The 22,632-nt window shown below is 49.6% G+C and overlaps 1 protein-coding gene across 6 annotated transcripts in view; it reads left to right on the forward strand.

The window, feature by feature from the left end:
* Window positions 1-22,632, forward strand: part of SMARCA4 (SWI/SNF related, matrix associated, actin dependent regulator of chromatin, subfamily a, member 4) — an 89,908-nt gene that overhangs the window by 32,369 nt on the left and 34,907 nt on the right. For all 6 annotated transcript variants that reach the window (XM_055545023.1, XM_055545040.1, XM_055545055.1 and 3 more), the window contains exons 12-22: window positions 683-813; window positions 1,141-1,198; window positions 7,810-7,931; window positions 9,234-9,384; window positions 10,752-10,915; window positions 15,177-15,243; window positions 16,376-16,486; window positions 18,450-18,692; window positions 20,055-20,168; window positions 20,734-20,841; window positions 22,067-22,153. In XM_055545023.1, coding sequence (XP_055400998.1) covers window positions 683-813; window positions 1,141-1,198; window positions 7,810-7,931; window positions 9,234-9,384; window positions 10,752-10,915; window positions 15,177-15,243; window positions 16,376-16,486; window positions 18,450-18,692; window positions 20,055-20,168; window positions 20,734-20,841; window positions 22,067-22,153 — 1,356 coding nt within the window. The remainder of the gene's footprint in view (window positions 1-682; window positions 814-1,140; window positions 1,199-7,809; window positions 7,932-9,233; window positions 9,385-10,751; window positions 10,916-15,176; window positions 15,244-16,375; window positions 16,487-18,449; window positions 18,693-20,054; window positions 20,169-20,733; window positions 20,842-22,066; window positions 22,154-22,632) is intronic.

Consider the following 22,632-nt stretch of genomic DNA (forward strand, 5'->3'; position numbering starts at 1 on the left):
GAAGGAATTACATATTTGTTGCTACAAGGAAGTTGTTTGATTTTTCAAAGATTCTAATTAGCTGTTTAACAGAAAAGAATGAGGACCTTTGATGAAGTCTACAAATCCAGTATGAATGGAAGCAATCAAGGGCCAGAAGAATGGGAATAGTGTGGTCACTTGGGTCAAAAAGTAATGAATACAGAAGACCTTGTTTCTTCTGTGTGGAATTGATCTAGGAGAACACACCAGAAACTGATCGTGGTGGGCACTTGTGGAGAGAGGGACTGTTGAGTTCGGGGGTGGGGATGCGGAGAGTCCACACTCCATCTTCTTGAATCTTGGACTGTATGATTATGTTATTGAGTTGGCCAAACAAATGGGTGTTGGGTTGGCCAAAACGTTGGTTTGGGTTTTTCAGTCCCATCTTATGGGGAAACCCCAACCAATGTTTTGGCCAACCCAATACCTATTTGAAAATCAAAAACATTTATGTCAGTTATTTCCGAGACACAGCTGTTATCAATTGGTTACATATATTTTTACTGAGTTATTAACATTCAGTGACCCAGCTTGTGTGCCATTTTTCTGGGCTGGAGTTGGGGTGGGTGGGGGGCAGTTCCCAGATGGCCCCGGTGCATGGATGGACGCCTAGGGTACGGACTCGGCAGAACCTCATGTCCTGTGTGTGACTCTCTTTCAGCCTCTAGACGAGACCAGCCAAATGAGCGACCTCCCGGTGAAAGTGATCCACGTGGAGAGTGGGAAGATCCTCACAGGCACAGATGCACCCAAGGCCGGGCAGCTGGAGGCTTGGCTGGAGATGAACCCGGGGTGAGTGGGGTCTTGCGGACCAGTGGCAACCAGCATCCCCGGTTGAAAGGCAGCCTTGTTCCGCGGGAGCTAGCTGCCAGGGGTGATCCTGGTTGCATTGGGAACAGGCTGATTTGCTAAAGAAAGTGAATCATACTGGTTCTGGGGAGTTTTGTTTTTTTTTTTTTAATCTGTGCTGCATGACATATGGGATCTTAGTTCCCCCACCAGGGATTGAACTCGTGCCCCCTGCATTGGAAGCTTGGAGTCTTAACCACTGTACCTCTAGGCAAGTTTCCTGGGGAGATGTATATTACAACACTGATTTTTTTTTTTTTCCCTCCCCAGGTATGAAGTAGCTCCAAGATCTGATAGTGAAGAGAGTGGCTCAGAAGAAGAGGAGGAGGTAAGAGTTCGTTTGCTGACCATCCAGGCCCTCGGGGCTCTGTGGTGTGACCTCTACCACCACGGATGCTAAGCTCCTCTTCCACTCAGGCCAGGCATCGAGTTGGGTAAGAGATGGGCAGGGGGCCGCTGAGGCTGAAAGTTGGTTTTTGAGAGCCACATTGCTTAATATGGTAGCCTCTCATCACACGTGACTGTTTCTACTCTAACTTCATTAAGTAAAATATAGATGTCCTCAGTCACACCGGCCCATATGCCAGGCACCCAGCAACTCTACCCTCCAAAAAATGCTGGTATGAAGTTGTGAGCATGCGATCGTGAGCATGCAGTGTTTGCCCCTTACCATCTGTTCTTTGAAAACCTTGTACATGATTGTATTTATTGTGCGTATTGTCTAAGTCGTTGAATTATGCCCTGTGAGGTGATTTTTAGAGTTGCCCTGGTTGTCAGAGCTCAGATGAGAGTCTTGTCCCTTTGTCTGTCCTGGCCGGCCTCGGGAAGGGTGACTGGGAGGAAGCCCGGGGATGCAGTGTCTGTGGGGAGGGTTCCTTCTGCACGGTTACCCCCAAGAAGGGCACTCCTTGCAGTCCCCCATCAACTGCAGTGAGGGTGGCTTACAAGGCTTTTAAAAAGCTTTCGTCCCCTCCATGAGGTTAGAGAGAATTTTAACAGGCATATCTTTGCTTATTAAGATCAAACATTTTTTCAGGTGTTACTGACCACCTAGATTTCTCCTTTGAATGATTTGCTTCACTTGCCCATTTCAGATCAGTTGTGTATTTTAGCTGAAACTTTAAGTGTTCTTTATGTATTTACCTCAGCCTGAAATCAGCTTGGTGTTTATCTGTATCTTTCTTTTGATTTGTCCTGTCTTCACTCCCCTCCTTCTTACCTCTTCAGGTCACCTGGAATTTATTTTGTGTAGGAATTCAGATGGAGTCCCTTTCCCCCCCACTTCTAGTAGTATTAAGTCCCATAGACAGAGGAGCCTGGCAGACTACAGTCCATGGGTTGCAAAGAGTAGGGCATGACTTAACGACGAAACAACAGCAAAGTAGTATTAAGACAATGGGTATACTGTTGGTTCACTGCTTCCCCACTGACCTGTGATATTTTTAAAAAATTAATACATTGGGTTTTTATATCCACCAGTTTCTTTTTTTTTTGATTTTAAGAATTTACTTTTCTCGTTATTTTGTTTTATTTGTTTTTAAATATCGAGGCATAGATACATAGTTGATGTAGTATTTAAAATTCCTTTTAAAATTCTAATGATTTTTAGACTAATAATGTTTCATTGAAATTTTTTTAAACAACGTTTTGGAGATATAATTTGCATACTGTGAAAGGCACCCATAAGAAGAGCACTCTTCAGTGATTTTCGTGAAGTAACAGTTGCACAGTCGTCACACTACCCAACGTTAGGGTGTCTTCACCACCCCAGAAAGCTTCATCTCACTGATTTACAGTTTTTCTTGCTATTTCCTCCAGCCCCAGGAAATCACTGGTCTGCTCTTCTCTATAGATTTGCCTTTTCCAGAGTTTCACATAAGTGGAATTATACAACATGTGGTATTTTTTGTCTGGCTTCTTTTACGTGGCATGTTTTTAAGTTTCACCTATGTTGTCTGTATGTCAAAAGTTTGTTCTACATTGCTAATTATTAGAGAAATGCAAACCAAAACTACAATAAGATACCACCTCACACTGATCAGAATGGCCATCATTAAAAAGTCTACAAATAACAAATGCTGGAGAAAGTGTGAAGAAAATATTTGCAATGAGAACATTATGGAGGTTCTTCAAAAAACTAAAATAGAGTTGCCATGTGATCAGAAATCCTACTCCTGGGCATATAATCAGATAAAACTATAATTCAAAAAGATACATGCACCTCTGTGTTTATAGCAGCATTATTTACAATAGCCAAGATATGGAAACAGCCTGAATGCCCGTCAAGAGGTAAATGGTTAAAGAAGATGTTAAAGATAATATACACAGTAAAGTATTAGTCATAAAGAAGAATGAAATAATACTATTTGCAGCAACATGGATGCACCTAAAGATTGTCATACTAGGCAAAGTAAGTCAGAGAATGACAAATACTACATGATATCATTTATACATTAAATCCAAAATATGTGAATGAACTTATCTACACAATAGAAACAGACATAGAAAACAGACTTGTGGCTGCCAGGGGGCAAGGGAGGAGGAAGGATTGGGAGTTTGGGACAAGCAGATACAAACTGCTATTTATAGAATGGGTAAGCAGCAAGGTCCCACACACGGAGAACTGTATTTAATACCCTGTAATAAAGCATAATGGAAAAGAAAAAGAAGATATTCTCTGCTTTGAGGGTGTAGATTTAACCCTTATATGCATATTTCCAAACTTAACAAACTCAACTATCAAAATTTTTGATAAGATGTGTACATTTTACTCCTAGGTGATTTATATCTCAATTTAAAAATATTAAAAAGAAATAATGTGGAGAAGCCATTAATAAAAGTTAAGATCTTAAAAAAAATTTTTTTATTCCTGAGTCGTGTTCCTTTGCATGGATATACCACATTTTGTTTGTCGATGCACCAAATTGTGGGCATTTGTGTGTGTTCCATTTTCATTTCTCTTGGGTAAATACTTCGGAATGGCATTACTGGGTCATATGGTAAGTTTATGTTTAACTTTTTAAGCAATTAGCAAACCACTGCCTGAAGTGATTGTACCTTTTCACAGGTCCCCAGTTTCTCCGTGTCCTTATCAACACTTGGTATTATCTGTTCTTTACATTGTAGGCATCCTAGCGGGTATGTAATGGTATCTCTGGTTTTACTTTGCATTTTCCTAGTAAGTAGTGACGTTGAGCATCTTTTCAAATGTTTATGCACCATTCATATATCTTCTTTGGTGAAAATCTACTGAAATCTTTTGGTGATTTTTAATTGGGTTGTTTGTCATTTCATCCTCGAGTTGTAGGAATTCTTCATACGTTCTTGATACCTGTCCTTAATCAGATATATAACTTGCAGATATCTTCTCCCAGTCTGTTTGCCTTTTTTCCCCTCAGTGTTGTCTTGAAATGTAAAAATGTTTCATTTTGATGGAATCTTTTTATTGATTTTTTTCTTTTATGAATTGTGCATTTGGTGGTATACTGAGAACTGTTTGAAATCATTAAGGTTTTTCTCTTATGTTTTCTTTTGGAAGTTTTATATTTAAGCTCTTACATTTAGGGTCATAGTTGAGTTGATTTCTGTGTGATCTGAAGGTCTAAGGGTTTCTTTGTATATGGATATCCACCTTACCCAGCACCATTTGATGAATAGGCTATTTTCCCCCATTGAATAGCCTCGGCAGCTTTGTGAGAAATTAGTTAGAATAAGGGTTTGTTTCTGATTCAGTGTTTTTCTGTTGATCTGATTATGTTTATCTTTGTGTCACTGCCACACTATCTTGATTATTGTAGCTTATAATAAGTTTTACAATCAGGTAGTGTTAGTCCTTCAACTTTTTTGCTGTATTTACTATTCCAGAGCCTTCACATCCCCATGTACACATTAGGATCAGCTCATCAATTACTACAGAAAGGCTTGCTGGGATTTTTTGGGGGGATTGTGTTGAGTCTAGATCAGTTTTGGGAGAATCACGTTTAATAGTACTTACTCTTCCAATCCATGAACATGAACTGTTTCTCCATTTATTTTGATAATCTTTAATTTCTTCTAGTATTGTTTCGTAGTTTTCAGAGTACAGTTTTTGTTTTTTTGTTGTTAAATTTATTCTTAATTATTTTATCCCTTTTATGCTACTATAAATAGAATTGTTTTCTTAATTTTATTTTTGAATATTTTGTAGCTTTTCTGTGGAAATAACATGGAAAAAATTTTTTTATGTTGATCTTATGTTCTGGGAACTTGCTAAACTCATATTGGTAATTCCAGTAAGGTTTTTTTGTTTGTTTGATTCCTTGGATTTTCACAAACAAGGTCATGTCATTTCTTGGATTTTCACAAACAAGATCATGTCATTTCTTGGATTTTCACAAACAAGATCGTGTCATTCATAAATAACCATGACTTCTTCCTTTCCCATCTGTGTGCCTTAATTTTTAATCTCTTTTTCTTGCCTTGTTGCACTGGCTAGATCCTCCAGTAAAATGTTGAATAGACGCATCCAGAGCAGGTATCATTGGCTTGTTTTTTATGTTAAGTTTGAGGCAGTTACTCTGTCACTGTTTAGTGTTAGCTGTAAACTTTTCGTGGGTATCTTTTAACAAGATGAGTAAATCATGTTCACATCACACTCTTTTCCTTTTTTGCTTATTTTACAATGAATGTTTGTTGTTGTTTAGTCGCTAAGTCATGTCTGACTCTTTTGCTACCCCATAAACGGTAGCCTGCCAGGCTTCTCTGTCTATGGGATTTCCCAGGCAAAAATCCTGGAGTGGGTTGCTGTTTCCTTTTCCAGGGGATCTTCCCAACCCAGGGATGGAACCTGGGTCTCCTGCATTGTAGGCGGGTTCTTTACCTCTGAGCCACCAGGGAAGCCCAGGGAATGTTTAGTGGAAGGCTGTATTAGCCACTCTGGGTTCTGACTTCCACCCTTGTGGGTTCCTTTTTGGTGTTTTTATTTGTTTAGTAAATTATCTAGGCTGAATCTGTGGGATGTTCCCCCAGGGAATGTGCTGTCTATGGTGTCTGATCAGTTTATTGTTTTGCTTTTTTTCTCATTTTCATTTGTAATCCTGGCCCTCTAGGAATGGGTTGTATTTCTTCATAACTTAGCAGTCACCTCCAACACCTTGACCCAGTAAAGACTGTGTCTCCTGCCAATAGATCTGTGTATGTAGAAGAGCATGTTCCGGGTCTGGGTCATTTTCAAGCCTACCCTGGCTTTTACTTTCCGCCAGGCCCTGTTTCATTTCCTTTGCGCATGTGCAGAGCCCTCAGCTGGTAATCTGCTCTCCCTACGCGTGGCTGAGGTCCTCAGCTCCACTGACTGCTGCTGGCCCGAGCATCGCCCACTGCTGTAAAACAGCTGAGTCCCCCCTCAGCCTCAGTTGCCAGGCCTCATGGCCTGCCTACCCTGACAGCTTACACGTCAGGATGGGAGAGGGGAAAACACCCACAAGTAAAATCTCTACAAACTCCCACCCTCTACTTACTCAAAGCTCTGCAGTTTTTTTAAGTATTAGTGCCTCTCAGACTCCAGTTCTCTGGAATGGTTCCTGGTGCTACTTTTGTCCAGCTGTCATGTCACTTTTTAAGGTAAAATTTGCTGATCCCCTTTAATTGAAATCAGCCAGGCTTCCCATTCCTATTTAATTCCTGGTAATATCAGCTTGGAAAGTCTTACAGTTTAGATTTTTGGGGCCAAAGTGTGTGTGCTATCATCACGTGTTCATTATTCCCAGTAATCTATAAGATTATTTTGCTTTCTCCAAGGGAAATTTCATTGGAGTTTGGAATAATTTAACAGGTTAATAAACAGATACTTTCTTTTTTTTTTTAGTTTTATAGCAGTTCCATTGTACATACACATTTTGTGTGATTTAAACAGGAATACAAGGATAGTTTAATGTTAAGGAATGCATTTGTGTGTATTTTATCAATATGTCATACAGAATCCCCTTTATTATCTGCTAAGTTAATGTTGAAATATCCTTTTAATGAAACATAATACTTAAATAGTAAGTCCCCTACATACAAATGAGTTCCATTTCGAGAGTGCGTTCGTAAGTCCAACAGTTCGCATAGGTAGCCAACTAACACAGTTTACCTATATAGTACCGTACGGTAACGGGTTTATGATACTTTTCACTCAAAGAATACATAAAACAATCATGAACTATAAAGAAAACATTTTCACTTATAGTATGGTACCTTGAAAAGTATAATAGTACAGGTCAGTAGCTGACACTCAGGGGTGGGCATCTAGTGAACAGGCAAGAAGAGTTTACGGACTGGAGGAGGGAGAGGAGGCGGGAGATGGCAGAGCTGGAGGATCGTCAGCAGTAGGAGACAGAGGGCAGGCTGCTTTGTCATTCACACCTGACGTTGATGGAATGCATGTTCACATCTTTGAAAGTTGTCAACTTGAAGGTTCATATGTAGGGAACTTACTGTACTCAAATTTATAGAAAACCTCTTAGTAAACTACGGTACCTGTTACCACGAGTCTTATTTGACATGTTGTACAGACATTTGGGCTGTGTCAGTAAAACCAAAAGTAAATAAAGACCAGCAAATATTGAAGGTTGCCTATGAATATTTAATACCTAGAAAATCCAAGAGAGTTGAAAAGCTGTTTTAGTAGCATACATTATGTAAGAAGAGCTGGGTGCAAATAGAATCTACTAGCAGCAACTGAAGTACAGAAATATCCTGAGATATCCTTAAAAAGAAGTGTCTGGACTCTGCTGTGAAAACTAAAAATCATGTACTGAGCAGCTAAAAGAAGATGCACGTGAAAAGCATGACATGTTTTGGGATGGGCAGGAGGAAGGCGTGTGGGTTGTAAAACCATCCCTAGTTTCTGGGCTTCTCCCTCAGGCGCCCCAGGCCTGTCCCTGTGGTGACCCGGGGAGACACGGACCTGTCTCTTGGCAGGAGGAGGAGGAGGAGCAGCCGCAGCCCGCGCAGCCCCCGACCCTGCCCGTGGAGGAGAAGAAGAAGATTCCAGATCCCGACAGCGACGATGTCTCCGAGGTGGATGCTCGGCACATCATTGAGTAAGGATTCTCGCTGCCCGCTCCCACTCTGCCAGCTCCCTGCATGGGAGCACGAGCTGGCAGCCATTGCTGGACCACATAGGTCAAATGGACTGAACTTCAGATGTCTCTGATTTTCATAGGATGTGATGACAGTCCATCCATTCACGTGGTTCGTCTTGTGTGTAGGAGATGGTGGGGTTTACCACGAAAGATTTACCATGCTTGCGCTCCAGCTCAGCCCTCCCCCTCTCCTCCCTGGGAGAAATTGGTTCCTCCGCGTGTGTCTTCCACACATACCCTGTGCTTTTTTTTCCCCTTTTCATTTCTGGGACACTCTTCTGCCCCTTGCTCCCGTGTCTGTGTACACACAGCATCTCACTCTGTTCCACATCTGGCCGCGTGGTGTCCCTGCCATGGTCTTGTACTGTGGCCTTTGTCTAGCGGTGGTCATTTAGGTTATTTTTCATCCTTTGCCCTTGAAAACAGTTAAAATTATTATACCAGTTTCCTGGTGGCTTACAGTACAGAGTTAGTGGATACTCTTAGAGGATTGAGAATGATATGTATTATATACACTTCAGGCATGGAGGGGAACCACTAGAACAAACATACAATCTTTTTAATCTATTAGAAAAACCCTCTAAGCCTCCAGGCCGCAGACCGGTACCTCTGTCAGATCAGCGGCAGCATTAGATTAGCAATAAAGTGCTCAATAATATGTAAAGTACTTGAATCGTGGTGAAACCACCCCACTGCACTCCCTGGCCTGTGGAAAAACAGTCTTCCATGATACCAGTCCCTGGTGCCAAAAAGTTTGGAAACCACTGCTCTAAGCTAAGAAAACCCAGCTTAACTGGGCAAATGGGTAGGGTGATACAAGGACAGAAACATAGCGTAAAGCAGTATGCTGGAAATCGGGTCACCTGTATCTGTCACATTAATAAAATGTGAGTAGTTTAATGTCATTTTTTTAAAGAATTCCAGATTGGATCACAAAACCTCCAGTGTATAAATGATTCAAGTTTGCAAGGCTGTCAAGTGTACATTTTCCCTTGAACTCTCAGTAGAGAGGGTGGGCCATGCAACCAGCCTCCAGCAGAAAGTAACGCTGCTTCCCAGGCGCCCCCTCGGCACCCAGAAATCCAATATTGGCCCCTAGGTTAGTGTCTACTGGCTTGCCTGTCCTCAGACTTTGTGGCTGCTCTTGGGCTCATCTTGTGGCTCAGGCCGTAAAAGCTGCTCCGCAGAGGCTTGTGTCAGAAGCATGTTGTCCCAAGTAAGAGTGTTTGTCTTCTCATGGCCCTTCCGTTTTCCTCCCAGGAATGCCAAGCAAGATGTGGATGATGAGTACGGCGTGTCTCAGGCCCTCGCTCGTGGCCTGCAGTCCTATTATGCTGTGGCCCACGCCGTTACCGAGCGGGTGGACAAGCAGTCGGCGCTTATGGTCAATGGCGTGCTCAAGCAGTACCAGGTAGGTTGGATGGGGCCGAGTCCGCACGGCAGTCCTGACAAAGGGGTTGAAATGAAATGGTGCAATCAGTCTGTCCTGTGTGCTTGGTTTGTGCCTGGCAGAACAGGAACACTGACAGGCTTTTAGCATCTGAATTCCCCCAACAGCTTTGCAGTAGGCACTGTGATCCTCCAGGTTTCATGGGGAGTTTGAGGGATAAGTGAGGAGCAGATAGATACAGCAGTTTCTCAAAGTCAGATGGTTCAGAGGGAGCTCAGCTCAGTGCTCTGTGATAACCTAGAGGGTGGGATGGGGAGGTGGGAAGGAGGTTCAAGAGGGAGGGAATATGAATATACTTATGACTGATTCATATTGTACAGCAAAACCAACACAAAATAGTAAGGCAGTTATTCTCCAATAAAGAAAAAAAAAATCACATGGTTTGGGAATGGCTGAGCCAGAATGGGACCCGGGTGTGGGGCCATGGGGGCTCTGCAGTGTGAGGCAGCGAGGAGGAGAGCCTAGCAGCTCTAGACTTAGTCCTTTCTTCTCAGAAATGCAGGCCTGTGAGGGTCACGTGGTCATGACTCGAAAGCTCTGTGTCAGGGCCTGGCCTGGAGCAGCCAAGAAAGGGAACTGCTCGTCATAGAAATTTCTTTTTCTGTGACTGTGGCCCCTCACCCCTGCTCATCTCAGCTCCCAGGAGACAGCTGGCATACCTCCAACCAAAGAATACGTTCCCTGTCTGCTGCTCGGTGTGCTGGTAACCCCTGAACCCTGCTTTTCCTTACAAGCACTCAGCACCTCTGCTGACATCAGGTTCCAAAGGTGAATCCTGTGACCAGTGGAAGTTTCCAGAGAGGCCTGTAAATCACAGAAATCAGAACATGGCCACGACTTACTTAATCTGTTAGGAAACTTGCCAGATTTTCCTTGAGGACAGTCTTCTAACGGCCTGTGGCAGAAAGCTTTGCAAGCTTTGGAAACCTTTACCTTCATCTTGAAATGCTGTCGAGGCAGTTAGTCATGTGGTGCACTCGTTACCCTGACGCCCCAAGGCTCCCCTGAATCCGGAGTCACACATTGAGGGCAGGCTGGTCCCAGTGGGCTGTGTGGCTTGGTAGCCGGCAGTGACAGAGACTTAACAGTTTAAACATGTGCCTGGGAAGGATGTTTCATACCTGGCTCTCATGAGCACAGCAGCCCTGTGATTCCAGAGAAAGGAGTGTGAGATGGGCCGAGTGGGATAGAAGAGAGTGAACAGAGCACGATGCCGAGCGAGCATGGCAGCGGGTGGTCCCTGGCTGGGCTGGAGCTTGGGAGTCTCCGAAGCGCAGGGAACCCTCTCGCCCCACCTGGGCCTCAGCTCTGGCCACTCGTCCTTGCAGATCAAAGGCTTGGAGTGGCTGGTGTCCCTGTACAACAACAACCTGAACGGCATTCTGGCTGACGAGATGGGCCTGGGGAAGACCATCCAGACCATTGCGCTCATCACATACCTCATGGAGCACAAGCGCATCAACGGGCCCTTCCTCATCATAGTGCCCCTCTCGTGAGTGCCGCCCGAGCTCAGACGCCCGTGTGTGAGGTTATCCGGGCCACCCTCATGAAGAACCACAGCCTGGGTGGCCTCACCACGGGCCCTGCTTCCCTGGAAGCCCAAGTCTGGGTCCAGGGTGTCCGCAGGCCTGGTTTCCCCCGAGGTCTCTCTCCTGACCTTGTGGATGGTGTCTTCTCCCTGAGTCTTTACTTCACCTTCCCTCTGCATGTCTGTACCCACATTTCCTGTTCTTATAAGGAAGTCATATAGGCTTGGATTAGGGCTCACCCTGAGGACCTCATTTTTATTCATTACCTTTTTTTTGTTTGTTTTCTAAGATTTATTTGCTTGGCTGAGTCCGGCCTTAGTTCGGCACACAGGATCTTTGTTGCAGCGTGCAGGCTTTTTGCTGTGGTTCACGGCCCCAGTAGTGGGGGCACACGGGCTTCTCTCTAGTGCTCCCAGGCGCTAGAGCACAGGCTTAATAGTTGTGGCGCACAGGTCTAGCTGTTCCGCGGGGTGTGGGATTCTCCTGGATCAAGGATCAAACCCGAGTCTCCTGCATTGGCCCGCGGACTCCCTGCCACTGAGCCACCAGGGAAGCCCTGCATCGGGCTGTAGTTGTGGCTCGCTGGCTCAGTAGTTGTGGCGCTCGGGCTTAGTTGTCCTGCAGCATGTGGGATCTTAGTTCCCCAAGCAGGGATCAAACCCGCATTCCCTGCCTCAAAAGGTGGATTCTTAACCACTGGACCACCAGGGAAGTCCCTTCTTTACTTCTTTAAAGACCCTATTTCCAAACATAGCTGGGCTCTGGGTATGAAGATGTCAGCATGTGAATTCTAGGGGGTCGCACCCAGTGCACGGCTGCCTGCCTCTGGGTTCAAGGCACAGGGTAGAGGAAGGGCAGGTTCTGGGGTGCCTGCCCATATGATCCCTGTTGGGGCGACTCTCTCAGGCTGTCCTTGGTGTCCTTTTCAAGTCTTAGAACCAACAGATTCCGCTTCAGGTTGTTACAGGAGTCAGATAACTGCCCACTAGAACGTGGAGTTTTGGTGTGTGTTCAGGTGCTGTTTCCGCTTCCTGCTAGGGCTCTGTGCTCTGCCGGTTGCGTCCCAGCCCAGTCCAGGCACCACAGGTGCTGAGCTGTGGTGTCTGGTACCTGAATGGCGTCCTGCAGAAGCTCTCACTTGCAATCTCTTGGTGGTACCGGCCTCTTCCTCCCCACAGACACCCTTCTGGGGCCAGGATTGCTTAGCCACTCTGGGGCTGCCTCTTCCTAGCTCTGCATATGACACACGATGGTTCTGCCTGCAGGGTTTTTCTAGAAATCCTGGGACTGGCTGTCCTTGACCTGGTTCCAGTCACATGCTAGGCGGCAGTCCAGCTGTGGGCCCAGGGGATGGCCTGTTCTGATGTGGCCAGGCCTGAGTGTGTGCACTTGGCCTGGCTCAGAAGGGGAAGCCCTTGCCTTCGGCCCAGTGTGCAGTAGGGGCCACGTCAGCTGTCGAGGCGGGTGATGGGAAGCCATGTCCTCATCCCCCAGCCCATGGGAACATACTTTCCTGCCTGGAAGATGGGCAGGCCTCCAGAGGCCATGCACCCGTGGCTGGGGGGCCTCAGGAGCCTCTACAGTTTACTGGGAGATGTTGATTTCCCCTTTTGCTTTCTCTGGCTCATGGTGGTGTAAATCTGGCTGCCTTGGGGGGAATAGATCTTCATAGAGAGGGAGTTGCTTCTAGAAGCGGCAGGAGGTCCTGGGCCTGCAGCTGGCCTTGCTGCGTCCTCCCTTGGGTCGGCCCAACTTCTTGTCAGTGCCCGCGGCCCTCGCCTGTGTACTGTCCACAGCCCTCCAAGGGCTCCTGTCCCCTCCCTTCTGTTTAAGTGGGACACCAGAATAGCTCTGTGTCCAGCGTGCTATGCTACAGACTGGGTTTGTTTTTTTTTTTTTTCCCTTGGCTGCACCTTGCCGTTTTCCAGATCTTAGATGAGAAAGGGGATAGTCATAGAGCTTCTCAATACCCTCAGCAATGAGAGCACAGAGTCCTAACCACTGGACTGCCAGGGAGGTCCCATGGTTTGTCTCTTTTTTGAACATATGTTTCTTTAAACTTTATTTTGTATAGGAGTATAGCTGATTAGCAATGTTGTGACGATTTCAGGTGGACAGCAAAGGCGCTGAGCATATGACAAGCTATTCAGCATCACTAATAGAGAAATGCACGTCAAAACTACAATGAGATACCAGTTGTTAATTTTCATTTTTAAAATTTTTTAAGGCTTAAAAACAACTGCAAAAGCAGCTTAAAAAGTTCCTGCACACCTTTTAGCTGGCCTCCCAGAGCTCACATCACCTTAGGACGGTTTTAACACCAGGCTAGTAACAACGTGGTGATAAATCATCACTGTTAGTGACTCCAGAGACACAGTTCAGATGTTGTCAGTTTCTGCATTGAAGACCTTTTTCTGGTTCACGGTCCCTCCCCTGCCTCTTGTTGTCGTGTGTTGTGATGTCTCTGTGACAGCTGCCCAGCTCGGCTTTGTTCTTCTTGATCTTGGTGAGCCTGAATCCCGGGCAGGTGTTTGGTAGACCATCCCTCCTTAGACAGGGCTCATGTGATGTGTCCTTCTTTCTGGAATTCCGGCAAGAACCTCCAGGAGGGGCTCTTGTGCCCTTCCTGAGGCTTTACATCAGAGGGCACAAGCCCAGGGCTCCACAACAGGAGAGCGTCACTTTGGTCTGCCCTTTTATCTTTCTGCCGGATGGTGCAGCACGAGGGATCTTAGTTCCCCGACCAAGGCTCGAACCCTCGCCCCCTGCAGTGGAAGCATGGAGTCATAACTGCTGGACCACCAGGGAAGTCCCGAGTTGTTCTCTTCCTGTGTGGTACCTGCTGGTTTCCCCATGCAAATGTAAGAGTTTTCCTTTGTGATTTATAAGTATCCCGCGGGAAGATTCTGAGAAACTGTGACTGTCGCATTTCTCAGCATACTCTTCTCTGTAGTTTCAACATCTATCAGAAACTCTCGCCTGAAACGATGATCCCCCTGGAAGGTGCCCAGGCAAGGTTTTCTCTTTCCAGCATTCCTTCCGCACTCTTGGAATCTACTGCAAAGGAAAGCTGTCTCTTCTCCCCCGTGTAGTAGTTTAATGGTTTAGTTCTTCATAGCAGCGTAGGCTCATGGAGCCTATCATTAGCGATTTTGCTGAAGAAGGAAAGTGAAAGTGAAGTCACTCAGTCGCGTCTGACTCTTTGCGACCCCATGGACTGCAGCCTACCAGGCTCCTCTGTCCATGGGATTTTCCAGGGAAGACGACTGTGTCCTTTCAGCACGTCCCCACCATTGCCTTGTGATGGTTTGTTTCCTGTCGAATAGCATCCGCTTTATAGAAAAGTTGGAAGGATGGTACCCAGAGCTCCCGGTCCCTTCCTCTGGTTCCCCCTGTGGCTGATCACATCTTTTTTGCTTGTGTGTTTGTGACTGGGCATTGAACCCGTGCCCCTCTGCACTAGAAGTGCAGTCTTAATCAGCGCACCACCGAGGAAGTTGCTGTGGTTGATCACATTTCACGTGACCCTGTTACGTTTGTCACAAGTGAGGAATCCCCACTGGCCCATTATATAGAGAGAGAAAGTGTGACTGAACACATTAACCTTATGTAAAGTTTATGCAGATTTTACTAGTCTTGCCCTGACTTCTGTCTTCAGCCTCAGGAGCCCATGTGGCATTTACCCTTCGTGTGTCCTCAGGCCTCTTCTGGTCTGTGACTGTTCCTCAGACTTTGCGTAACTTTAGTGATTTTGATGGTTTTGTGGAGATTGGTCAGGTGTTTCATAGGAGGTACTTCAACCTGGGTCTCTTTGGTGATTTTCTCATCCTTAGATGGGATGATGGGTTTTGGGAACAAAGATCAGAAGTGAAGCCCGCCTCTCAACTCATCATGGGGCAGTTACTGTCAACGTGACACTTCACGCTGGTGGTTGACCTTGATCACCTGGCTGAGGTAGAGTGTGTGGCAGGTGTCTCCACTGTGAAGTACTTTTTCTTCCCCTTTCCATACTGTATTCTGGGGAAAATACTCAATTTAGCCCACACATAATAGGTGGGCAGTTAAGTGCTACCTCTTAAAGGGGAAATCACTATACAAATTATTGGAAGTTTACCCTGCCAGGATCACGGCCACGTCAGCCTTTACGTCCTTACGGACATCAGTGTGGACAGTGAGTGGCTGACGCCAGAGCTGGTACCTGACTTTCTTCCTTGTTTCCCCCAGAACCCTCTCCAACTGGGCCTACGAATTTGACAAGTGGGCCCCCTCCGTGGTGAAGGTGTCCTACAAGGTACGTGCCACCTGAGGAGGTGGGCGTGGGCAGGGTGGGGTGGGTAGGGGATCCGTGTGGTGAAGAGGGATGTCGACCTGTATTAACGACAGGACGCACGTGTGCCTGCCTTCTTAGGTCAGCCATGTGGGGGCTTGGGTCATTTCATTTCGAGGAGGGGTGCTTTTCCTAAGTTCTGGACTCAGTGTGTGGACTGTGCTGGTGTGAATGCACTCACCTGAAGTTTGTTATGCCAGCTGACCTCCAGACCTGTCCACATAGGCAGACTCAGTGAGTGTCGCACAGCTGCTGCTGTGTGATGGGCTGCTCCCTGTCCTCACCATCTCTAGACCAGTTCACCTGTGCACTGGGGCTGAGAGTGCCTCCTGTCCTTGTTGGGGGGGGGCCGGGGCGGGGGGCCTCATGCAGTGACTCGGTGGCAGAGCTCAGTCATGCCCTTGGCACAGGGCTCCTGGGTCCAGGCTCACCACTCTGCCGCGGAGCTCTCAGCCCTGTGATGGGAAGAAGCGGGTCCTGGCAGAGATGACAGCATGTGCAGGGAGAAATTGGTGCATTTGAGAAACTAAATGTTGTCCTGCTGCCAAGGGCTTTTGGGAACGAAGCAACTTATACTCTAGTTTAAAAAAAAAAAAATTCAAGAGGAAAAAGAGCTTCTGGGAACGAGTGCAGCTCAGTCTGTCAGGAACAGTGAGCTTGAAACGGGGAACCAGACAGATTTGCTAACCAGGGAGAAGCTGGAGCTGCCAATAGGGAATGGTCACCGTGGACTGAACCTATGTGGGAGACACGGTGGCCTGAGTGGGGACCCAGGAGGAGGCAGACATGGGAAGCGGAGCTGGTTGCCCACCAGGAATGGGGCAGGTGGAGGTGCAGGCTGCAAGCCACCCAGGGCCTGCATGCCTCTCTGCTCTCTGCTCCCTGCACGAGGCCCTCTGCATGGAGGGTGGAGTCAGGGACGGGGAGCAGTCTGGGGGTGGAGTCCAGGGAGGGACATCCGCTTGGGGGCCAAGCTGGGGAGAGCAGCAGTCTGGGGTGGAGTCGGGAGAGGGCCAGCAGCCTTTGCCAGTTCTCAGCCTTACCAGGGCCCCAGAACTTGGGGGGCTGAGGCGTGTGCGTCTTCTCTCCCTCACAGGGCTCCCCAGCAGCCAGACGTGCTTTCGTCCCTCAGCTCCGCAGCGGAAAGTTCAACGTCTTGCTGACGACATACGAGTACATCATTAAGGACAAGCACATCCTTGCAAAGGTAGCGTGTTCACCTGTAAAACAAGGCAGCTCGTCCCATCACGTGCTGTCCGGGTGCCTGTGATCCTGCCCAGGCTGGTCATGCATGGGTCACGCTTCTCATCTTCTCAGACCCCCCACAAGTCATTGCTCAGTGATCCCCTGCATATGCATAAGGACAGCTGCTCTGTGGGTGTGAAAGGCCTCAATCAAGGTGGCTTGGGGTTTGCTTCTCTGACTGTGTGTTCCCAGGCTTGCCCTGGATCACGTCCAGAGACTGGCACCATCTACATAGCACGTGGACCAGCTTCTCTTGGGGCTCCTGCCCAAAGAGCCTGGTCATCTGCGATGCCTCCCAGCCTTCCTGTCCTGCCTGCCGTGTCCCTCACAGGGCCATGTTGAGGCCCTCCTCCATCTCCACCTGTCTCTAGAGGCCTCAGACCTGCCTCCCTGGTGGCTGTGTCTTCGCACCGCAGCCTACAGGAAAGCAGCCCGTGAAGCAGGCGGGGTCCGGCCTTCAAGGCAGTGTGCTCTGAGGTCCTGTGTGTCCCATCGTCCTTGAGCCACTGAGCTGGTGTGTTTAGTGGGTGCCATGCGGCTGGGCAGCCTCTTAGCTGACTCAGTTGTGAAGGTGGCTATAGTTGGGCCACCAATGAGTTACCAAGAATAATACTATGACCCAGCTGTAAGACAGGCACAGTCCTTTGCGTCCAGAAAGCTCTTTTCCTGGGGTGGGGAGGGGTTGGGCTGCCACATCTGGCCTCGCTGACCGTATGGGGAGGAAGTCCAGGGCTAGAGCGCTTTACACGTTAACCCCCACCTGTGGGGCATGTTCATACTGATGACATTCGGTGCTTGATATGCATCTCTGAGCTACAGGTAAGGAAACTGAGGCCCAGCCTGCTTATCCTAGGGCTTGTGCTGCGGGTCACCCTTCTGACCCAGGACAGAGCCAGGCCCATCCCAGACACGAGAACAGGGCTCTGAAAATCCTGTGTCTGACAGTGGCTTTAATCAGTGTAAACCTCCCACCATGGGGGTTACTTGTGGGAAAGGGCTGCTGCCCCCCGCCCCCGTCAGTCCTGTCCTTTTCCTCTGGGACACCTGATGTGCAGAGCCTCAGCTGGGCCATGCTTGGTCCCCAGGACCTAGATGCCAAGGCCCGAGTGGCTCTGAAGGGCATCACAATTGCATGTAAACGGGAGTTTATACCTGCAGCCCCTGCCTAACCAACCTAACTCCCAGTTAGAATTGGCGTCTAGCCTGTGTCCATTGGCCAGCGACCACTGATAGGCTCTGGGGTACAGGCGGCACCCCCACAGCAGAGTCTGCCCCCAGCTGTGCCTCCCTGCCTCTGAGCCACCACCTGCTGACTGGAAATGTTTAGTCGCTCAGTCATGTCCGACCCCCATGGACTGTAGCCCGCCAGGCTCCTCTGTCCATGGGATGTCCCAGGCAAGAACACTGGAGTGGGGTGCCATTTCCTCAACTCTGGGGGATCTTCCCAACCCAGGGATTGAACCTGTGTCTCCTGCATTACAGGCAGATCGTTTACTATCTGAGCCACCAGGGAAGCCAGATTGAAACGTACCTGTTACCAAACCATGTCCTCTCTTGACCCTACCCCAAGGACCTGTGATCAGCAGGCTGTGTATTATTTAGGGTTTTGTTTTCTCTATGCCAGATACTTGGCGTATGTAGTTTTCTTGGAAAACCAGAGTTCTTTTCTGGACTTAGCTTTGCTCACCTAACAGCAGCTCCCAGCCGTCGCCCTGTCCACGTGTCCGCCCTCCCCACGCGCCACGGAGCTGCAGTATGCGTCTGCCCCTCGGGGCGTGGCCCCTCCTCTGATGCTGTCGAGCTCATGTTCCCCACCCTGCTGGGCCGAGCTGCCCAGAGCCTTCATGCCTGACGGCAGTGAGCTGCTCACCCAGGGGACAGCCCCACCGCCTGTCCTCCCCTGACCACCCGCTCTCGGCCCGCAGATCCGCTGGAAGTACATGATCGTGGACGAAGGCCACCGCATGAAGAACCACCACTGCAAGCTGACGCAGGTGCTCAACACGCACTACGTGGCGCCCCGCCGCCTGCTGCTGACGGGCACACCGCTGCAGAACAAGCTGCCCGAGCTCTGGGCGCTGCTCAACTTCCTGCTGCCCACCATCTTCAAGAGCTGCAGCACCTTCGAGCAGTGGTTCAACGCGCCCTTCGCCATGACCGGGGAGAAGGTGGGCAAGTGGCCAGCCACGTGGTGGAAGGGGGCGGGGCGGGGAGCCATGGTCTTTGGCCACAAGCAGCTCCAAGGACTGTCCGAGCTGACAGTCCTGGCCCAGCCGGCTTCCCCAGGTGGTTGTGGATTGAGTGCCCACCACAACCAGCCTGGCCACATACATGGCAACCCTGCCACCAGAGAAGGGAAGAGAAATTTCAGGGGATCCTTGGGGCTTCCCTGACCCTGTGCCCCAGGCATAGAAGAGGACATGACACAGCAGGGCCTGAGGTGTGAAGGCGCAGCTGGAGGGCTTGAGGGGAATTTAATTCTCACCCTGAGGGCAATGGGTGGCTCTGGTCGTTTCAGTGAAGAGAGTGGTCAGATCCTGCCCCTTTTGTTTTTAAAGAAAATAAAAAGCTGTGGGCTGTGGCTTGTATCTCTCACATCTGTCTGGCTGTGGGTGGAGTTGGTAGTCTGCTTGTGGGCCATTTGTTTTCTGTTGAAGGAGGTTGACGGCCTGAGCCTTATACTGAGGAGGTGGGCTCGACTGCAGGGTGGACGAAGAGCCCCCTCGCCGGGCAGCCACATCCAGCCCACTGGTCCCCAGTTAGGAGATTCTCCTCGGGTCTGGGACAGTTGGGACCACCACGCTCTTACAGGGGGACCTCTGCATCGTCCCTGGGGTCCGCCCTCCTTGGCACTGGCTGAGGCAGAAGCCCTCCTAGAGGAGAAACTGAGGCCCTTTTAAGGCTCTCATGATTAAAACAAGCCCCCTGTTTTCAGACTTCTAGGACTCCCACCCCAAGAGCAAGGGAACAAATGCCATGGTTTCACCTATTTTCAAGTTGAGTAAAAGCTTCACTTAAAGGGTCCTAAAGAAAAAAATTCAAATGTCGTCTTATTATTCACTTAAAAACTGTTTTAATTCAAATTTTGGTCAGAGTAGCAGGCCCACAGGAGAGCAGCCTTTCTATCTGTCTCTCTCACGGAGGCTGAAATGAGAGGGTATTGGGGCTCCCAGTAGAGCACCCCCAGTTGGCACCATGCGCTCTGTCCATGTTACCCCCGCTGTGCTGGCCAGGTTCCCTTTGGACATGTTCTCAGGATTCCAGACACATGAGTTTTTACTCTTGGGGAGGCCACTCAGTGTGATGCCGTGTTTCTTGGTGCCCTGGGGGCTTCGCTTCCGTGTCCCTGGACTTCCATGGAAGGTCTCAGGTCCCTGCAGTTTTCCACAGGAAGAGGGTGCCCCGCCGAGCTCTCGTAAAGCATAGTGCCGCCTGGAAAGGGGGTGCAGGGCGACACCAGGTGGCCCTGCCCATGCGTCGCTGCTCCCCTGGAGGTAACACTTGGCTTGCATGTCTCGTTGTGGTGCCAGGTGGACCTGAACGAGGAGGAAACCATCCTCATCATCCGCCGTCTCCACAAAGTGCTGCGGCCCTTCCTGCTCCGGCGGCTCAAGAAGGAAGTGGAGGCTCAGTTGCCTGAAAAGGTGCTGTGTTTACTTTGAGTGGAGGGAGCCCTAATGCAGCATTCAGCATTGTGTGGGGGTCGCCCCAGGGTGGGGGTCACAGTTGGGCAGCTCTCTAGAGTCCCCAGCCTGGCCCTGTCTTGCTCAGCATTCAGGAGTCAGTCTTGCCTAGGGATGGCTGCTCACCTGCATGGGTCTCTGAAAGTGCAAGGCAGATGTGCTAGGGGCCAGCTAAGTCCCATCTGCTGGCCCGTAGCGGCCCCTCCCCTCTCCCTGAGGGGGCTTTGGGTCCCCAACAGTCACCCCTCATGTCACTCTTGCTCTTTGTTCCTGGGCTGGCTGAGGGGAGGCCTTTGAAAGAAAGCTGTGTTGCCCCTCTGGCCCAGGAAGCCCCACACTTCTAGCCCCGTGCATATACTGCAGCTCGGCTTCACTCATGCCCTGGGTGTGGGGGCTCTTCACCATCACCCTCGTGTGCCACGATCAGAGGCTAGGGCCCAGGATGCCCAAGAGGCTGGGAGGTCAGAGTCGGGCCCAGGCTGGGCTCTGGGGCCTGGGCTCGGCTGACAGCGGCGTGTGCCCACAGGTGGAGTACGTCATCAAGTGTGACATGTCGGCCCTGCAGCGTGTGCTCTATCGGCACATGCAGGCCAAGGGGGTACTGCTGACCGACGGCTCCGAGAAGGACAAGAAGGTTGGCCTGGGCCCCTGTCCCACCTGGGTATCCATGGCAGGCGGGCGGGTGGGCGGCCTGGGAGCAGCTGAGTGCGTGGGAACCAGCAGACTTTCTCCTCCCGGGAGGTGATTTTTGTGACCAAGGCCCCATCTGCTTGTGATCCTGAGGGCGTTGACCGGCCCTGGTTTAGATCATAGCTGGTGTGGTTCGGTCCAGTCTTTAAGGCTAAGGGAGCAGGGGCTGAGGGCCTGTTTTCAGGGGGGCCTGAGCCTCCCAGTCAGCAGTCCAGGGTCCTCTGTTGTGAAGTGCTGGCTCCTGTGGGCGCATCCGTTAGCAGTGAGGATCCAGCACGGACCATAGCAGTTAGAACATTCAGGCGCATCCCATCTTCCCGACAAGCCACGGCCACTGGCTCCCTTTTCCTTGTCATTACGTGAACTTGGGGTGATGTTCATTTATAATGGAGAGGAGTCGGGGCTAGGTGGGCTGCTACCTCCTGGGCCTCTCTGAGGCCCCGGGCCTACCCTAACAACTCTCTTCTCACCAGGACTGAAATCATCCTTCCAGGTCCCTCATCTCTGTGGCCTCGAGCTTGGCCCAGCCTCCCCATTCCCTCCCCCACATGTTTGGTTTGGGCTCTTTACCTGGGCTGTTGTGGCAGCACATTTCCTGGTTTACTTCTCTGCCCACGGCAGCCACCCCCGCACCCTTCCTTCATCCCGGAGCCAGAGGTCTTCCTCAGCCGTCACGGCCCATCTGGCTGCAGCCCCCGGGGACTCTCTCCCAGTGCCCGCGCAGCTGGCCTTCTGAATCACACAGTGTTTGTGATCCGGCCTCAGCGCTTTGCCAGTCCTTTCCGTCTTGCTGGCCTGGCCCCTCCTCACTCTTCACCCTCCAGGGTGCCCAGGGGTCTCTGCTCCCCCAGCGCTGGCTTTATGCTGGCTTCTGAGCCCCAGGAGGAGCCAGCTCCACAAGCCCTGCCTCCCCCCATGTCCTCCTTCCACACCCACCCCCACCCCACTCCAGACAAGACCAATTTGGGAGCCTCTCATGGCTCAGCTGGTCAAGAATCCGCCTGCAACGTGGGAGACCTGGGTATGATCGCTGGGTTGGGACGATCCTCTGGAGAAGGGAAAGGCTACCAACTCCAGTATTATGGCCTGAAGAATCCCATAGACTGTATAGCTCTTGGGGTCTCAAAGAGTCGGACACGACTGAGCAACTTTCACTTGTGCCTCCTCAGGGCAAAGGTGGTACCAAGACCCTGATGAACACCATCATGCAGCTGAGGAAGATCTGTAACCACCCCTACATGTTTCAGCACATCGAGGTGAGGCCCAGGTGGGGGGCCTCAGCCCACACGAGGCCCTGCTTCCCCGGCAGAGCTGGGGCACTTCTCTCTGCAGCTTTAAAGATGAAGAGTTTGTAATTAGGTGATGCGCATACATTTGTCTTCTTATTGAGATTCTCTCTGCAAGTCCTTATTGTGAAGAATCCAAACAGTGTAGAAAAATATGAGAGAGAGGGACTCTCCTGGTGGCCCAATGGTTAAGACTCCGCACTTCCACGCCGGGGGCATGGGGTTGATTCTTGGTCAGGGTACTAAGATCCTGCATGCCCTGTGGTGGCCAGAAAGAATACATAACATTTTTTTTTACAAAGGAAAGAGAAAAGAAGTATGTGAGAGAAATGAAAGTCCCACCTTGGATGACCACGAAGCCTTCCAGGCTGTTCTCTGGAATTGCTTCCCACCCAGGGTGGGAGTGGTCATGCCACCCCTGCTGGCTGGCTACTAGCCTTCCCCACTCG

The sequence above is a fragment of the Bubalus kerabau genome, chromosome 1 (assembly GCF_029407905.1).
Source record: "Bubalus kerabau isolate K-KA32 ecotype Philippines breed swamp buffalo chromosome 1, PCC_UOA_SB_1v2, whole genome shotgun sequence".
Classification (NCBI taxonomy): Eukaryota; Metazoa; Chordata; class Mammalia; order Artiodactyla; family Bovidae; genus Bubalus; species Bubalus kerabau.